This window comes from Epinephelus fuscoguttatus, linkage group LG21, assembly GCF_011397635.1.
Source record: "Epinephelus fuscoguttatus linkage group LG21, E.fuscoguttatus.final_Chr_v1".
Taxonomy (NCBI): Eukaryota; Metazoa; Chordata; class Actinopteri; order Perciformes; family Serranidae; genus Epinephelus; species Epinephelus fuscoguttatus.
Genome location: NC_064772.1, coordinates 26517006 through 26535625, shown reverse-complemented (window position 1 = coordinate 26535625; position 18620 = coordinate 26517006). Strand labels below are relative to the sequence as shown.

At 40.5% G+C, this 18620-nt stretch overlaps 1 protein-coding gene across 3 annotated transcripts in view; it reads left to right on the top strand.

Annotated features, from left to right (window-relative positions):
* Positions 1 to 18620, top strand: part of ctnnd2a (catenin (cadherin-associated protein), delta 2a) — a 363304-nt gene that overhangs the window by 273933 nt on the left and 70751 nt on the right. For all 3 annotated transcript variants that reach the window (XM_049565221.1, XM_049565224.1, XM_049565223.1), the window contains one exon: positions 527 to 713. In XM_049565221.1, coding sequence (XP_049421178.1) covers positions 527 to 713 — 187 coding nt within the window. The remainder of the gene's footprint in view (positions 1 to 526; positions 714 to 18620) is intronic.

Below are 18620 nucleotides of genomic sequence, written 5' to 3'. Positions count from 1 at the left end.
GTTCTTTGCAGTTACTATCCCCAGAAGCAGGAATAGTGGATGGTGTTTCAACTGAACTAACAGAAAAACAAAATGCTGTCTAGTACCTAGAGTCTGGGTAAAACAGGTTACATTTACACAAAATACATTAATGTTGTACACATTCTTTCATATTCAAATTCTGAATTAGTGATCTTTGGTAGTTACTTTGTGTTGTTTTTTTTGTTTTTTTTTTTGTTGTTGCTGTTTTTAGTCTTGTTATGAGTTTTACACAGAGCAAACAAAGCTTGATTTTATTCCTTCTGAGGACTATATGGGAAAAAAAAAGATTTCCCTTGTCTGCAAACAGAAAATCAACAATCTTGATTACATTCATATATTTCATTATTGCAGTTTAACAGACAGGTGCAGTTCAATTTGCCATTAATTACTTTGTTTTCTCCAGAACACTCTTTTTTAATTACGATGCAAATAATGCAAAAATAAACTTCTTTGTTAATGATGTGTCTCCCTCTGCTTGTGTGTGTGTGTGTGTGTGTGTGTGCAGGCGTGCTATGGAACCTGTCGTCATGTGACGCTCTGAAGATGCCGATCATCCAGGACGCCCTGGCCGTCCTCACCAACAGTGTCATCATACCCCACTCTAACTGGGACTCCTCCCCCAATCACCATGACGACCGCAAGCTCCATCTTCATACCTCGCAGGTGCTGCGCAACGCTACAGGCTGCCTCAGGTAAAAGCAGCAAGTGCACACACACACACACACACACACGTAAACACACACACATACACTTCTATAGTGGACATTCCTGTCAAGGCATGCCGTACGGACCTTTTTTCTTCCTCTCTCTCTCTCCTGCCTGATCTGACTCTCATCTGTAGGAATGTAAGACGGTGCCATAAACACACGCTGCTCTGAAGTGCAGTATATAGATCAAAATGTTGTCTTATTGATTTCCTACAGACATACAGTAGTAGTGCATTACTCACCATGGCTTCATGAAGCTCAAGAGTGTATGTGAGATGTGTGTGTGTGTATGTGTGTGCGTGTGTGCGTGTGTGTGAGCAAAAGCATGTGCATATAATAGTACCTACAGAGATTGACCATAACGAGACAAGTTTATTGTGCGTGACAATGACTGTTGTCTCTTTGGAGTCTTTACTGCTGTGTGATTATAGATGCATATATTCACAAACTATAAACAGTACTCTATGCACAGTTGTCTTTCTCTCTCCCTTCACTCATTCACTCGACCACGCTCTCTTTTGCTAACTTGTGCAGGTAACCATAGCAACAGCTCCTCCAATTGTATGAGTCCTTTGTGTGTCAAGACTTTTTTTTTATGGTGCATTGTGCTGATGAAGTGTGTTCCTTAGTTATTAAAGCTTAAATAATGAAGGACGACTTGAAGTTTTCTAGATCGCATTGTTTATTTGACTTCTCAAAAATCAGAGAAGTCCAAGCAGCACTTATTTACTTTTTCACACTTCAGTTGAGTTTGCCAGATGGAAAAGTTTTAACAGCGTACATACAACAGGCAGTTTTACTAATTGCATTTTATTATTTTTCAGAAGTGCCACTGTCTTCTCTTATATTAACACAAATGCTCATGTTAATTAAAGCTGCAGTCATGTTTTCTCAATCATATTGCAAGTGCAGTGAACCTGCTAGTTTTAAAGCTCCAGTGTGTAACATGTAGGGGGATTTAGTGACATCTAGTGGTGAGGATTGCATATTGCAACCAGCTAAACCTCCCCTGGGGTCACATTTTTAAACACTGCATACGCACAAAATGAGGTCTGAAAGAGGTGTACACCACTTCCCATGCAAAACTTGTGATCTATAGAAACAGGCTTGATGGGAGAAACTTTGACCCATGATTACAAACATATTGGAGACAGGAAATTGGCGATGCAGATGGAGAGGTGGAAGCCTGATTGTAGAAACTGTCTAATATTTTTTTGCGGCGCACACCATTTTCGGCTTTTGTCTTTAAGTACATATTTGGTATGGATCCTACACACTGTTTTATAAATCAGACCCCTGGTTACAATTTCTTCAGTGTTCATTGTTCAGGATGATTTTAACAGGAGCTGAATTATTCACAGAGATCTCTTCCTCTCCAAAACAAACGAACAAAGCAGATTCATCTAGAGCCAGCGTTTGTTTTTTCCGTTCTGTGCAACATGGCGATCTCCACAGATGAGGACCTGCTCCCTGTGTAGATATAAATGTCTCATTCGAAGGTCACGAAAGGACGATTCTTATTTTTGGGTGATTAAGAAGAAGAAGGAGCACTTTATTAATCCCTGAGGGGAGATACAATTTTTTTCACTCTGTTATCGTATACACACAGACCCGAAATACACACATACACATACTGCCCATGGACAGGCGCTCCAAGAAACCAGGAGGCAAACTGGTACTTCTCCAGCTACCAGTCCACACTCCATGTTTGGTCTGGATGGGGACTTGAGCTGGCGACTTTCCAGTTCCCAACCCATGTCTCTATGGACTTAGCTTCTGCCGCCCCATTATACACTAAAGATACTTTTATATTCTGTTCTTTTCTTGCCAATATATCCCCATAAATCCTGCACACTTGCTCTTTAGTTTCAAATTTCAGAAGTCCAGAGTGTTTTTAAACTCATCCTGGTGATCCTAGCAGTAGCATCCTTTAGAAGACGTGTAAATTGGAGTCACGGAAAAATTCCCATGTGTATCTGACTGTTTAAAAAAGTCTATATACAGTATTACTGGTACTGTGGTTGCATTTTCAAGTTCACCTTGTAGCCATATTAGCTATTTGAAAGGACAAACACTTAAGTCACTTTTTGTTACTTCCAGAAAGTTATCAAAGCAAAATGAATGTCCTGTCTTTAACATGACGATGCTAATATTCAGCTTTTGTACATAGCAAAATCCTCTGCACAAACTGACTACTTTAGTTGTGATGTTTAATTCTGGCTGTGTGCATTTCACTTGAAAAGGAGCTCTGGTTCTTGATCCCATACAACAACATTTGTTCGTCTGTGTACACACAGTTTCACACCAACTCCACAGAGGGCTGAAACGGTTTAGAAAAAAACCCCTCCATGTCCACTTGGCTGTCTCTCTTTGAGCTGTGCACTCAATCAACCACCAGCAGCCTCAGGATTAAACCTCACCCCACTCCGCTTTGCAGAGCTTCTCTCAAGCTGTTTGGAATGCTTATCTTCAGCTATTGAATGTCTCTCAAAAGCATTTCAAAGCCATTCTGAAGATGTTACAAACAGGTTTTTGTATGTATTCACATAATTTGGTGTGTAAGGTGCTACACTGTGTGTATGCAGTCAACATACGGAGGCAAAGACTCCAGTTGCTGCGGTAATTGTTCCGTTTGTGATCACTTTAAATGAGAATACCAGCTTGCATAATTGTGGTCGTTCCAAATATCAAAAAAATGTATAATTATGGATGTTTGCACACTTCTAGTTGTTACTGCTTTTCAGTCAGACTTCTCTGACCGATGTGTAACCGGTCAAAGCGGACAGATGCTGAGCCAGCATTTGCACTTCTTTCCTTAAGGCATTGATCTATATCAGTTGTTATTCATTTGAATAGTACAACTTCCTATAACATAAAGGCACCATAGCTCTTGTGCGTTTCTGTATGTTTGCTGCACTGCTGTTGTACTTAACCTCAGAGGACCAACTGCATTGTGAAGTACACCACTTTGATATCTCTTCTAAACACAGTTCACGGTGCCAGTTGTACAGCTTGGAGGCCATTAAATAAGCATTTGGAAGGTAAAATCCAGTGTAGTTTTTTTGCTACAAACCTCTCTGGATTTTGTTGTCAGCATTCTAATGGAACAACACAGGAATTGCCATGGGGGCCCGTGGTACAAGACAAGATGATTAAACACTATAACTCAATATCACAAACACCTGTACAAATCTAATTCAGTCCACTAATAGTTTTGCATTCGCAGTAAATATTACAGTAGTGAAAGTTATGTTTGGTTTCTTTTTGCTGGGGTGAGTCAGAGCCAGAGCAGTGCTGACATGTTTTTGATATTTTGCATAATTGCATTTACATTTGGGTTGTATTATGTTGTTACCTGCAATAAATGTTTTGTCCAGCTGTGTGTGGACAGCACCTTTTAGGGATTAAATATAGACTGTGTTAAATAACAGATTTAGACAACATGATGTCTCCCATTGGTTTGTGGAGTCATTTTGAAGTCTTGTGTTTGTTTTTTTAGTCATCATCATCTTGGTTTTTTGAAGCCAGAAGTGTATTTGGACAAGAGGGTAGACATAACCCTACCCTAGGTTAGTTAGCACAGTGCATTTACAGCTATGGTTAAATGTTATAGTGCTAATGCTAATTTCTGCTAGCAACAAGTAGGCTTAAAAAACTTAAAACAAAATACACTCACCAGAGAAAGTGAATATCAGACTCCTTAGAGGGTCTAGTACAACCAAATGCAAGACTTTTTTAGGCGACTAAAACATTAGAATTAACCTACATAAACTAAAACACAGTGAAATAGCAACAGCTAGAGCTACCTCTATACTCAGTGAATCTGAGGTTATAACATGCTTATATTAGCCTACCTAACCAAGGTTGTCACCATAGTAGGGACCAGTCAACAGAGGGCACTCAAAGTGGCCGCGCCTATAATTATGTAGATGAGTGACTTAGATAAAAATTCAACCCCAAAAACTGTTTTTGCACCAGGCTGCAAACATGTTTATTTCTGCTGTAAAGTTCAGTATTTTAACCTGGGGTTGCATCGGGATTGACTCGCTTTTGTAGCCACCCTCAAGTGGCCATTTGATGAACTGCAGTTTTTGGCACTTGTAGGTTGGCTTCTTTTATTTGCCCCCAGATTGCCGCTTGGGATTAAGAGGATACTCCAAAAGGTTATTTCCAGTGTTGGGGGTGACAAGGTGTCTGAAGTTGTGGGCTTTCAACATGAAGTCAACTTTAGAGGATGAAAAGCTGAAAAGATTTTGGTCATGTGGATAGTAAGTAATAAAACACATAACCAGCAGGATTGTGGGTAATATTATTACATTTACAATGTCACATAATGCCTTATCACCCGAAATGATGTGTTCATTGTTTTAATTTTTCATTTATCCACACTGATCCACAAGGTGCCACTTCTGCTAGTGTGTCACTTGAAAAAATATCTGCCAAAGTTTTTTGTGTATTGTCATGTTATTATTGGCTTCATTATAGAGGAGTGTCAGCGTCCTAAGGCTACTTGAAAGCAGTTTGTTTTTTTCCTCATCCCACTGATCGACACATGTGGTTGATGCCATCAAATGTGTGTTAGCATATTGGATGTTTTCCCATTCACATCCCCTACAACACCGACACACCATCCCCTTTTTATACACACCTCTCTCCGATAGTGTTCTAACTGACCAGCACATCGGGAACCAGCAGCTCTGGTGTATTAATCTGCACTCGTCATAGTGACTGACTCACATGTCAATCCATTTGTTGTGCTAACCTCTACCTTTGTCTATTGTGTTTCATATGACAGGCACACAAATAGCCTATTAATCCCTCTCTCATGATTTATCAGACTTTGATCCTTTGTCTGCCTGATCGTCACTGTGTCAAAGGCTATTTGTTTATTTTAAAAGCTCTAGGTTGTTAAATTGTTCTATATCATCATGGTATTGTTAATATAAGCAGAGGGTTTTGATACAAAGTGGTAACCACTGTATGTGAATGCTTGAATGGGCCAGACCTGCCCTCCAGAGCAGAGCCTTCATTAGGATATACAATATTGCCAATGGTTTTGAAATGAACTTTGATGAACTGGAGCTTCTGTACTTTGATTGCTATGAAACGGCATCGCCCTCTTCCACTTTGTTATGCCTCGTTGTTCTTCTGAGGTCATTTTGATGAAAGTTTCTCTGAAGTAGTGTAATACATTACTCTACACAGGGTGTAATATTGTAAAGTAACTAGTCCGTGGTCCAGGGACCGATTCTGTGAGCACGTTCAATCAACCATCTCCACGATGGTACGGTTATGTCCAGCATTTCAGACAGAGCACTCTCTAGGAGTGCAACCGGGTCACCACTTCACAGCCCTCACGGATGCCAGCAAAGCGCAGATTATTACATCTGATCCGGTCTTCCATATCATCCACCCTTTCACGAAGAGCCTCCATCTCGGTTTTAGTAGCGAGTGGGTTAGCCTTAAGCTGGTTTTCACCGTCCTTCTACCTTGTTAATTCTTGTCATGCGTGTTGTCAGTTTCTTGTCTGACATAGCTCCCCAGTGGTTTTGCCTGCAGCCTGACAAATATTAGGTTAAAGATGCCGACTCCAAGTGAGGCCGACTAATAAGAATGAAAGATGTTGCTGTGTGAGACTCAGCTAGGTGGCCATTTTCTCCACCGTGTCATGTGACTCCCCTCAAATGAAGGTAACTAATGATAGTGGTGGTGCAGTGGTTACAAATGTTGCCTCGCAGCAAGAGGGTTCAGCCAACTGGTCTGTGTGGAGTTTGCATGTTCTCCATGTGTCAGCATGAGTTTTCTCCAGGTGCTCCAGCTTCCTCCCACACTCCAAAGACATGCAGGTTAATTGGTGATTCTAAATTGTCCGTAGGTGTGAATGAGAGCATGAATGGTTGTCTGTCTCTGTGTCTCAGCCCTGTGATAGTCTGGTGACCTGTCCAGGGTGTGAAAATATGGACATGTATAAAACTATGTACTTGCAAGGGTACAGGCACTCATGATTCTGGAGTTGTTTTTCTGTGTAATATCTTTGAAATTTATTCTCATTTGCAGTTGGAAGAGGTAGCGGCTTGTGCATCAGAGATGATGAGTTTTGCATATTTATTTTATGTATTTAAGCTACAATTTGTAAAATAATGATAATAAAAAGAAAGAAAATAAACACATTTGTTGAATTTTGTTGACATGATTTTGCTATTTGAGACTAAATGAGCTGAAATGATTATTTTTTATTACATCTCATGCGTGTCTAAGCTTCAGGCAGTACTTATGGTAATGGCTTAGCGTCAATCATAACAGAAAAGAGAAGGTGCATTTAAAGGGTTAGTTCACCAAAATCAGAAGGATACACATCCCCCCTATCTGAGCCCTGTTGGTATCTATTGATGCAGATTGGAGGGAGCTTGCTTTGGAGTTTTTCAAATGTCACTTTTCAATTCTTTGCATGTCACAGACTAAATTTGCCTGCACTTCACTGAGGGGTCTGAGATAGCTTAACACTCTTGAAATAAAATCTATCTCACCATCTGCATGGCTAGATACCAGTGTGAGTACATGGGAAATATGTCTCTTTGTGATTTGGGGGAACAGATTATTTAAAAGTGATGTGTTAAATGTCGTGCATGAGAAGTCAGCACAGTGCACACTAAATGCTGCCTAGATTTTGCAGAGGATGTGTTTACTATGGGAATGTGAACATTTGTGATGTTTCTTTTTAGTTGTTTGTTTATCCCCAAAGCAAGATACATTGCCTTAAACTTTTAAGACTAAGTTATCAGTACTTGCCAGTGACATCTATAGACTTTCGACTTTCATGTCAAGTTTATTATTTTATAACCCACTAAGGTGTTTAGGACTTTAGTGCGTGCGTGCGTGTATGTACACCTCTGAAGATGCAGGGGAAAGACAAATGATGCTGTCAGTGCCCCGCTCCACACTGTGAAGCTACAGATCAAATTGTGAACACCGGTAAAGAAGAAGGAGGACCGGAGAATAGAGGAGAAGAGGGCCACGAGTTTAAAAGATTAGAACGGAGAGAATGTAGAAGTGGTGAACAATGAGAAGGAGAGACTAACAGGATCTCAAAGAAGGGCGCTGAGACACAGAGTAATGAAGGTGTTTCTGCTGCTCTCCAGGGTTGTTTTCTATCTCGCTGTCTGTTCCGGGGGGTTAAAGTGACACAAGGCCACAATGTTCAGGTCCCAGTGTACCTCGGCTCAATTTCAGACCTCTCACCTCTCTCATTATCCCCGTCACTGTGTGTGTTTGTGTGTCTGTGCAGTGCATGCACACATGCCTTTGTGTACACTGGTGTATCTATTTCTATTTGTTTGTGTGGTGTGTGTATGTTCCTGTACTATATGTGAGCCTGTATATTTTGAATGTATATAAACATGTCGCAGTGTACGTGGGAGTGTGTGCACGTGCAAACACACACATTTTGTGCCTATTGCAGGGTATTAAACTGAATCAATCTCAGAAATCACAGCCGGCATGGGGGAGTTGCACATGATAATGGGAATGAACTGGTGTCAGGGCATCAGGTGTTTCGATTATAGGCTGTGTGACAGTGTGTGAATGTGTGCATGCGTGTGTTTTCATGTATAATTGTGAGTTCATATATGTGCATATATTAAACATGGGCCAAGCAGCTAATGATGCTGATGGACCCATATGTTGTCTAATCAGGTGGCGGGCTTTGAAGGCCCCTCCCTATTCACACATATGCGCGCACACACACACACACGTTTGCACGGTGTTATCAGGCCAGACACAAGGTCTCCTGTGAAGGGGTTTCCGTATCCTCCATTCAGGGGCTGTTTACCTCCCTGCAGGTTGTTGGTTTACAGCCAAGTTGGATAAAACCTGCTGCTTCCACATTCTACACACTGTGTGTGTGTGTGTGTGTGTGTGTGTGTGTGCGTGTGTGCGTGTGTGTGTGTGTGTGTGTTTTTCCACATTCTCGCTTTTATTTTGTTTCCTTTCAGACACCCACAGTTGTGGGAGAGCAGCAGAATGACTTATTAGATGAATCAAGGATAAGGAGTGCGTGGTCACGAATGACTTTGTTTCCATATTTATTTCATTGATATTAATTGGTTTGAATGCATGTGTGCTCCATCTGGTGGTGACCCTCTGCTGCCTGTGCACCCTCTCTCTCTCCCTCATTCACATACACACACACACACGCACGGTCAGATGCTTGTGCAGAGCCGCCACACACCAGCTGTTTGAGACAAAGTCACTCAGTGGTCATTTGTTCCTTGAGCAACATTAGAGAGCCATCTGTCCGAGACTCACTCACATATTTCACGTACATGTTGCATGAATCCTCAAACAACTAAGAATGTAGAGAGTGACTCACGTGTGATGTACTCAGTGACTCTCGACTAATTTCCTGGGGTACACTGCTGCGCCCTGGAATGGAAAATCAATGTGAAATGAAAAATGTATAACCTGTCTAGTATCTTTTAAACAGTGTAATTGGTGTAAAACAAGGTCAAGTTCGGCCATGCTTTAATGACTGCCAAGCAGTTCCTGCAGATACCAGGAAGCTTGTTAGCAAACTTTTTCTCACTTATGCGTGGATGCTTCTTTCCAGAAAAATATGAATGTGTTGTTTGCCATTTTACCTTTAAGGATGTTTTTTTTTTTTTTTTTTTTAACTGGGATTATATTTACTGTGGTACTTGGTGTGCTTTTGCATTTTACCATCACACCATTACAGTGAAACAGTTTTCTTTTGGTAGTGTCACTGTGGCTGCTGTGGTCGATACTTTGTCTACACTGATTTAAATTTGAGATCAAATGGAAAGAGATAGATAGCTCACAGCTCACCCCCAAATTAAAAAATACATGTTTTTCCTTTTGCCTGTAGTGCTATCGATGAGTGATGGAAATATTATGAATATATGAAACTCACTATGCACCAAATAATACATTAGAAAAAGTCAACAGCAAAACAGCCTCTCTCTTTTTTTGGATAAAACTACACCCAAACAAAACTGTCTCCCAAAGGATTAAATGATGAGATACCATGGCATGTCATGCTATAATGGATTTGGGGATCTCGAAAGACCACTTTATGATAAGAATATACAACGTTGAAAATTTTTATTGATCTAAGAAAGCTACTGGGCTGATTAGTTCATTCATAAGATCAACATTTTTTGTAAATAATCTTGTAAATAGTCTTTATCATGTAAGGAGCTTGAGTTTTCTAACTTTTTCCTATGTTTTTCTTGTTCCCTTGTTCTTTCGTTTGTGGATATGTGACATATGCTGCACAGGCTGTTGTCAATTATTGAGAAACACCCAAGGCTGATTAATTCACTCACACCTGTGCACACCTGTGAAATGGGTGGGGCAGTTTCTATTTAAGCTCAATGTTTGAAATAATGGCGTTGAACGCTCTTGACGAAGGTCCAGGAGGACTGAAATGTTAGTGATACAAACAAACTGTAGAGCTGCACAAAAGCAGAGTGTGGAATTTTATGTTCAAAGACTCACCAACTTTATCACTGTGCAGAAGGAAGTGTGCATCTACTCATTGACGGGAGGCTTGTGCTTGTGACAGTGTGAGATGTAAACATTTATTGTGGTTGCTTGGCTGAGAGCTGTAATGTTAGCTAGCTCAGTGGTGCTAGGTGAGTTAGCATAGATGCACACACAATGATACGGTTGATGGGCGTTGTTCGGGAGAAAGAAACTAGCCCCTACATGAAACTGCTCACAAGAAGGTCTGCGGATTATCTTGAGTAACCGGGTCATGATTTCTAGAAAGAGACATTGCTGTGGAGTTTATCAAATGTGCCATCTAGTTCCAGTTTTTTGGAGGGAAGGCAGGCAACTCACACCAAAACAATCTAGATTGATGTATAGCACTACAGGTAAGAGGAAAATATGTGTTTTTATTTTGGGGTGAGCTAAACTGAACCTTTTAAGTAAGGAATCCAACTTAAATTATAATACATGATTTCAGTAAAGCAGTTCCCGTATATACATGTGTGTGAATGATACCCCTTCTGAAAAACAATTAACTATTCCTTCAGTGTGATGGCTTACAAGATATGTAATATCTATTATTCTTAATAGTTCTGGGCATATTCTGTCTATATTGTGAGACAGCAACCATAGAGAGAAGACAGGAAACAGGAGAGAGACCAGATTACTTGGTATTCTTACTGTAATAACCTAAATGGGCGCTAGTCCTAAATATTCTTAAAGGTTCTTCCAGGGCACAGCTTCTGTACGTTAGCCAAAGTTGTCTGGAATCTAAAAAATGTGAATGTTTTATCTCCGTCGCCCCTGATATATCTTCATGCATAGCTGTATGCATTTAATTTAATTAAATTGTGCTGCCCTACACTTGCACTGCATCCAGTCAGCTTTTTTCAATTTCTTCACTCCCTTATTTTTGTTGTCATTTATTTCAAAAACATCTTTGTGTCTCTCTGTATGGCTAATGATGCCGTCCCAGCAGCACTCTAATAAATATTTTAATTTGTTTTTTAATTTCTTTCTCTGTAAGAGGGCTCATGCCACAACACTGCCACCCTTCTCCGGGTTTCCCCCTGCAATTAATACCAACAAGCCAAATGTTGTTTATTACGCTTCAGGACATCAGAATCTAATAAATATTACTATTTAATGCCAAACTTTACCACTACTCAGACAAGTAGTACAAATTTTTCAAAACATTCTGAGCCAAAGTGGTGAAAGGGCTTGCTCTTTAGCCCTGGCACCAGTCGCACTTTCCTGTTACTTAACTGCAGCTAAAATAACAACTTTTAAATTCTGAATGGGATGCTAATCAAGTTCTGTGTCTTTTTGCTCAGTAGGTAATTATTTAACGAGGCAGGCTAATGAGTTAGACTGAATTAATGAGGAGTGACATCAGATAGGATGAAGTCTAAGCCTGTAATGGACTCGTTAAATAGTGGAGATTACCGGTTGAATTTAAAGACATTTGCAGACAATGTCATTCACACACATGTACACACAGAGTGAATACTAGAATGTAGGTGCACATATACCCTCTCTGAGCAAAGTGTTTTTAGATTTTGTGCACCAACACGCTGCTTAAAATGTCACCGTCCACACTCGTCGTTCATCGACTTCTGAAATATGCCATCTGATCTGTTCTCTGTATCTCTCTCTCTGTCGGAGTGATAACCATATGCTCCGATCATGTTACCCAGGTCCATAAATCCCTTATGTTACAGTGAGGAAGCTGACTCAAACAAACAAGCGAGCATTATCTTAATATTCCGTGATACAACACAGCAAGATGTGAGAATGCCTAAGGACACTTTACACCCAGAAAAAAAAAGGCAAGCAGGCTATTTTGTGCACAAGAAATCCTGGCCTCGCTGTGTTTGTCAGTAACTGGCACAGAAGGAAAGGCGTGTTGCAGAAATGCACAATATTTCATGCTTCATTACAGAACCACTAGACTTCACGAGCACATGGGCGAAGGCAGCAAGCACACTCACACGCACGTTCACACTCTTTCTTACATGTACACACACACATGCAGTGTTCATCTGCAGTCCTTGGGGCAGTAGTGTACAGGCCTTTACTGAGTAGTGTGTCCACACAGACACTAGCAGCCAGTGTAGTTGTGTAGTTGTGATCATGACATAGTACAAGGCCAATATCAGAATGATTTTATTTCTAGATATTTGGTAGATTGCCCAGGAATTTGCATGGAATTTTAGTCATTAACAAGCTATAGAAAGCCAGGGACCTTGAATGTATGGAGACTGCATCTTAATTGGGTTCTTTTATGTTAGTGTGCTATGCTACATCATTTCTAATATCTGCAGCATGATAACATACAGAATTACTTTCTATTTTACAAACATTAGTGGATTCAGGTTTGTTTGGCTTTGCTCATTGTTATATATCAAGGTCATGGATGAAACCAGTCAACAAAATTAACTCTACCTGATTGGATTAATGCGTCACTCGCAGGCATGTCATTGGTCTGTTTTATAAATTTCAGTCTGAGAACATGTGGCTCTTCAGGAAATGTCATTCAAAACTACTGGTATCTTTTATTATTGTTGCCAGGCGTCTGGACAAGGTTTTGACTTTGGTCATGTTTGTGCATGTGTGTATCTGTCTGTCTGCAGCTAATCTCACAAACTACTGGACCAATCAGCCTAATAATTTCTGTGCACGTTTATGATTGTATGCTCAAGGATGTCTTGTTGTAGTGTTTCACAATCATTGAAAAACCTGTTTCATTGACTGTTTCATACCCTCAACAAAGTCCTCAACAACATCATGTAGCAAAAGGCATTTCCCCTGATCGTCTCGGCTAAAATCAAAAAGCTTTACTGTTTGTTGCAGGCCACATCTTGGCCTTTGTTGTGACTCAGAAACAGACATTCACAGAAAAGTTTGGTTTCATTTTAAACCAGAGCGCCTGCAGATTAATTCCACACCCTAAATGTTGTGATCCACTAAAGTTAGGCAGGACACCAGGTTAAAGTATACGCTCGCTTCATTATCTTTGCCACCATCTTGACTACTAGGGAACCAGGAGGGACAATTCCACCAGGCGCAACTGCACTGTAGTGTCTAAAGTGGCTGCAGTCAACTCCAGCAAAGGGCACTTTTTTAGTTTTTATTGTGTTTTAGATACGATAAGGCAAAGAAATAGGACATACAACTGCAGAATTGTGCATCTACAACACCAAGTGTGAAAGTACTAAGCCCAGTTCAGACCAAATATTTGTGGCAAGATGAAACGAGAGAAATTTTGCAGCAGTCCAAACTGGCCGGTCTGAGCTTGCCTTGTCACCTGCCGCTACAGCAGATAAGCTTGTAGTGAAGTCCGCCGGTCAAGTTAAAATGACCACAGAGGCCTCGTTTGCTTGCTGCAGCAGGTGCTCCGTCCCCACTGAGACCTCTGTGGGGACGGAGCTGCTACTGCTGCTTGCTGTATGTCCTTATGCCCCGCCTACACAAACACACTCTCATGGACTGATTAATTGGTGCTGGTTATTTATATTATTGTGACGTATTGATCATGAATACAGTCCATCTGATGTTCGTTTGGTTTAAGTTTTTCACAATTACATCACTGCTACAAATGCCGCTGTAGCCAGTATCTCACTATCACTATCCTCATTCATATTTTAAGAAGCTACAAATTATATTCAGCCGCAAAATAAGCCTAAAAAGCAAACACAGCAGAGTTACAGAGAGTTGTTGCATAGAGATGATACACCATCTCATCTAGTTGCATCAGTGTAAAGTGTCAGGCATTTATAACGTTGCAGAATGGCACATTGCAAGTAGTTTCTTGTTTCAATTCATCTCGTTGCAAATTTTTGGTCTAAACTGGGCTTTAGTATACTGGAGTGTTAAAAAAACTGAGCTTGCATGACATGGTCTGGCTGAGTGAAACTAGCCAGCTTTACATTTAAAAAAAACATATTTGGAAGGCCTCAAACTGCCCCATTGTCTATATTTATCCACAGAAAGAGAAAGCAAAGTAATGCATGCTTACGTTAAGGCTCTGTCTGTGTGGAGAAGATTTACAATAGGGAAACAGGAGCTTGCCAAATGTTGGAAAAGTGCCTTCAAGTCTCTTTTCCCCCTTGTTTTCAGTAAGAACTTTAAATTCTCGTCCAATCTATATATATAACGGAAGCGAGGGCATTTTCAGGCGCTCATTCTGTCTTGACTGTACATCAATATTGGCAAACACTACCATTTTGTGAAAGTTCTCTTACTTAAACATTTATGTTACACAGTGAGTTGCCTTCGCCTCCGCCCATGATAAAGCATCAGATAAAAAAACTTGATGGAAATCACAGTAGAAGTCAGCATATTCATGGCTGAGCGTTAAAGCAATAAATAATCCACCCTCTTTCTTTCTCACCCACCCACCCCCTGTCTTCAGCGCTTAAACATTAGTCAAGGTGAAGTGTTTTCACTGTTCTGTTGTTTTATATTGACTCGACAGAGAGTTGTGTCTCTGCTAAGCGGGTTTTCCATCGTGTGCTTGTTTGCCCATTAGCATTCAAAGCGGGTGAAAATGACTTGACCTTCTCTTGAAGTTTTAATTGAGTTCCTGTGTCTTCCTCCCTCTCGCTCGTTCCTTTCTTTCTCATCAGTACAATAAATGATTGACCTCATCTCATAGACTGGCGAAACAGCTGTGCATGATCTCTTTATAATGCCAATGTGATGGATGAACTTATTCACTCGTACTATCGCCTCGTCTCTTTGTTCACACCTCTATTGTCTTTCTCATCTGTTTTTTTGACATTTCACCTTTTAAAGTAAGATGTTTAAACTCCTGTTGCCAAACTTCAGTAATTGGTTTGTTAATTCTTTTGATTTTTTGCTCTCTGTTATGCTAAGCTGTCTACACCCGTATCCCGTTATCGGTCAGGTAGCATAATGGAGGTTCACTGCAGTATTGTCCTCAAGTAAAGGTTCAGTGTGTAACAAGCAGCCAATAAATATGTAGACATGAAAACATGAAAGCCTTTGCTGGATGTTTACACAGTTGTATTGTAGTTAATAATGGAGTGGTATGATGACACTGGCATACTCATGTTTTACTCCCTGATCCCTTTTAAACACAAGAAACAGCTTTGTGGTTTGATAATGTTTAAATACAGCTTTTTTTCCAGGGATGGCAAAGGCATGACCCTTGCTACTCTCCCTCTGATTGGCTAGCACTCGTTGCCTTTGTGTGTTGCATTGGTTAGGTTAAGGCAAGAGTAGTGGCACTGGTTAGGGCATGAATGTCAGAGTACGCCAATCAGAGGGAGAGTAGGGAAGATAAGGACAGATGATGTTTTAGTCATCCTATGACAACAAACACCTGCCTACTTGTTTGGTTAAGTTTAGGAGAAGAATTACAGTTGGCTCTTGTCTCATTAAATATTTTATGTAAAGCGATGAGATGACTTGACATTTCGTACGTACTTAACATAAAATAACGTTGGGGTTTAAATAACCTTGCCCCTCCATACATCAGAGATATTCTATCATTTTATGTTCCAGCCAAATCACTAAGGTCCTTTACTTTCCTATGTTTCTTGTGTGTCCCATAATAGTACTGGCGAGAGCGCTTTCTGTCTTCATGCCCCTAAACTGTGGAATTCGCTATCCTTTGGGCTGCATTCGTAAGTGCTATATCGTAGGCAACTGGACTTACTTGGGTTTCTTGAAGACGTTTCGTCTCTCATCCAAGAAGCTTCTTCAGTTCTAAATAACTGGTATGGAGTTGCAGGCTATAAACCCTGTGTGGGTGTGGATTCCTGCAGAGTCGTAGGGGTCACGTGAGCTCTTAGTTTCAGAGTTGTTAAGGTCACAATGTGAGTCGTTGACCCACCTGGCCACCATGTGAGTCGTTAGGGTCAGGTGGGACCAGGGGTGGATGGTGTGAAGTCGTCTGGGGAGGGATCCCAAGACTGCATTGTAGGTGGGTGATAAGTAGTGTCTTACTTACTTACGATTAGCATGACCTGGATGACTGAGAATCTTCACCGACACTTTGGGCTGCATGTTTGTATGAAAGGTGCTTTGTGTATAAAGTTGACTTGAGTTTTGGTTTCACAGAACATGCAGTTGTGGTTTCAGACGCAGTTTTAAACATGTCGTGAAACAGTTATAGTTGACCTCCATGAGCACAGGTTTAGGCAACAAAATTACGCAGTTAGGTTTCGGAAAAAAAACCCATCATGGTTTGGCATGATATAACGTAACATGACATATGTCAAATAACATGTGTCACGTATGGTACTTCACGTACATCACTAGCATAGCATGCTACACATACTAGCATACTAGGCTATATTGTTATCTAAAGATGTCAACATTGACTTCAGGACGTGGACAATCACCTCTCGCCCACCCTGTAGGGACGTCTTTGATATTTTTACAGCTTTGTGCTGACATTATTGCTTTTTATGCTACATCACATCACTTCCTCTTCTGCTCCTGTAATATTTACTACAGCAGCTAGAGGACACTACTCCCAATAAACTTCAGTATGGGCAGTAATAGCCTGCTTGCACGGTGGTCCTAAGTGGTGGTTCTTTTTCGATGAAAGCCAGCTACTGTTTGTGATTGGCTTGCTGTGACATTCTTACTGTGACACTAACCAATCTCACTCCACTTGCCTGACCCTCACCAACCCAACAAACAAAGGCAATGAGTACTAGCTAGTCAAAAGGAGATTGGGTCATGCTTTCAGTAAAACATTTTTTGGCCACCTTACTCAGATGGACTTTGTTGCTCTTTATACTACGTCACTTGAATTCCTCCTTTGCTTCCATCATATGAGGAAGAACAGCCTGCAGTGCGTAGGTCACATGATCACAGCCCCATTGCTCACGACTATGTGGGCTGCATATGAATTATTGTGCATTACTTTTTGTCGGTATAAATATGAACAGTGAATGAAAACAGCCTGAACAAGCAGACATCACTCAAGCACAAGTCAGATTTGGTCTGTCAGTGATAATTGATCCGTCCTCAGTCAGAAGCAGCACAGAAATGAATACCGAGATGGCCAAGTTGTTGTAACATCACAATCAGCTTTTCATGGACTTAACAACAATAGCAGTCGTCCAATACGGCCACCAGAGGATGTATTGTAGTAATAAGCTCAAAACCTCAACGCACACATCCACTTAAGTGTACCTGCCTCCTGTGAGCAATGTATTCCCACTCTACAACTATCACTACACTAATGGTGACAATATTGTGTAATATAACAATTTTAGAGGACACCACGCTCGCCATTCATTGTCATCATGAACAGAATTGACAGGAATTGATTTGGCACATTGTGACTATGCCGAGGAAATATATTGAGTGGTCATGACAATGAGACTTTAAGACAGTGTGTACACATTTGTCACTTTGGCATTTACACACAGACAGACACACACATGCTTGCTATGGCTCTAATATTGATTTCCCTAAAGGCTGTCTACAGCTCGGTACACACAGAGGCACAGTCTATACTCACGTAGAAACATTTCTTGCTTTTATATTTCAGTGAATGCTATTTTTGAGCAAGAGATTGACTGAGGGAGTTTATTAAGCTGTCTTTGGAAAATGAACTTCTAAGAAAAAAAAAGCTATCTGTGAAGTTGTCTTGTTTTGAGTACAAACCTGCCTGTTATTTTGTCTTCATGGCACCATGTAAGCACAAGTTTATACCGTGTGTCAAAATGATCTTTTATTGTATTTCTAGCGTGGCTCCCTTCCAAGTTGTTGTTCATGTTCAAATATGTTTGTTTATTTCTCAAATTTCTGGTCATATATCATAGGATTGACCACACAAACCATGTCCAGTTTCATTAATACAGTGTGTATGAAATGTTACATAAATCATACAGCATCATAATTAATCTCTGTAGAGTCATTCTACTGCAGTGTTATTCTCTGATCAGTAGATAATGTTGTGTGACCTTAAATCATGCAACTCACTGTCATACAATGGTCCATATGATATCTAATGAAGTAGTGCACCATGAATGATGTCACGTACTAAACATAAAGTAACATAGGTTAGGTTTAAGAAAAGGAACATGGTGACCATGTGCCTTAAAATGACTCAAAGTTCACTTGGTACAGAACACGCCTCCTGGGGGGGAAGTCCTGTGTTTTGTGACCCATTCCCCTCCCCAGCCTTCTTCTTATGTGACTACTTCCTTCTTTACTCCCATCAGCACATGTTAAAAGCCTTCCCAAATACGTGATATATACGTGAATTACTACCTCATGATTATGTGGGATATGGACAGATTTGGTGCATTACTTTTTTGTAGGAAAACATATAAACAGTGCATTAAAACAGCCTGGACCAAGGTACAAAAACATCCAGCCGCGTCTATTCATCGTCAT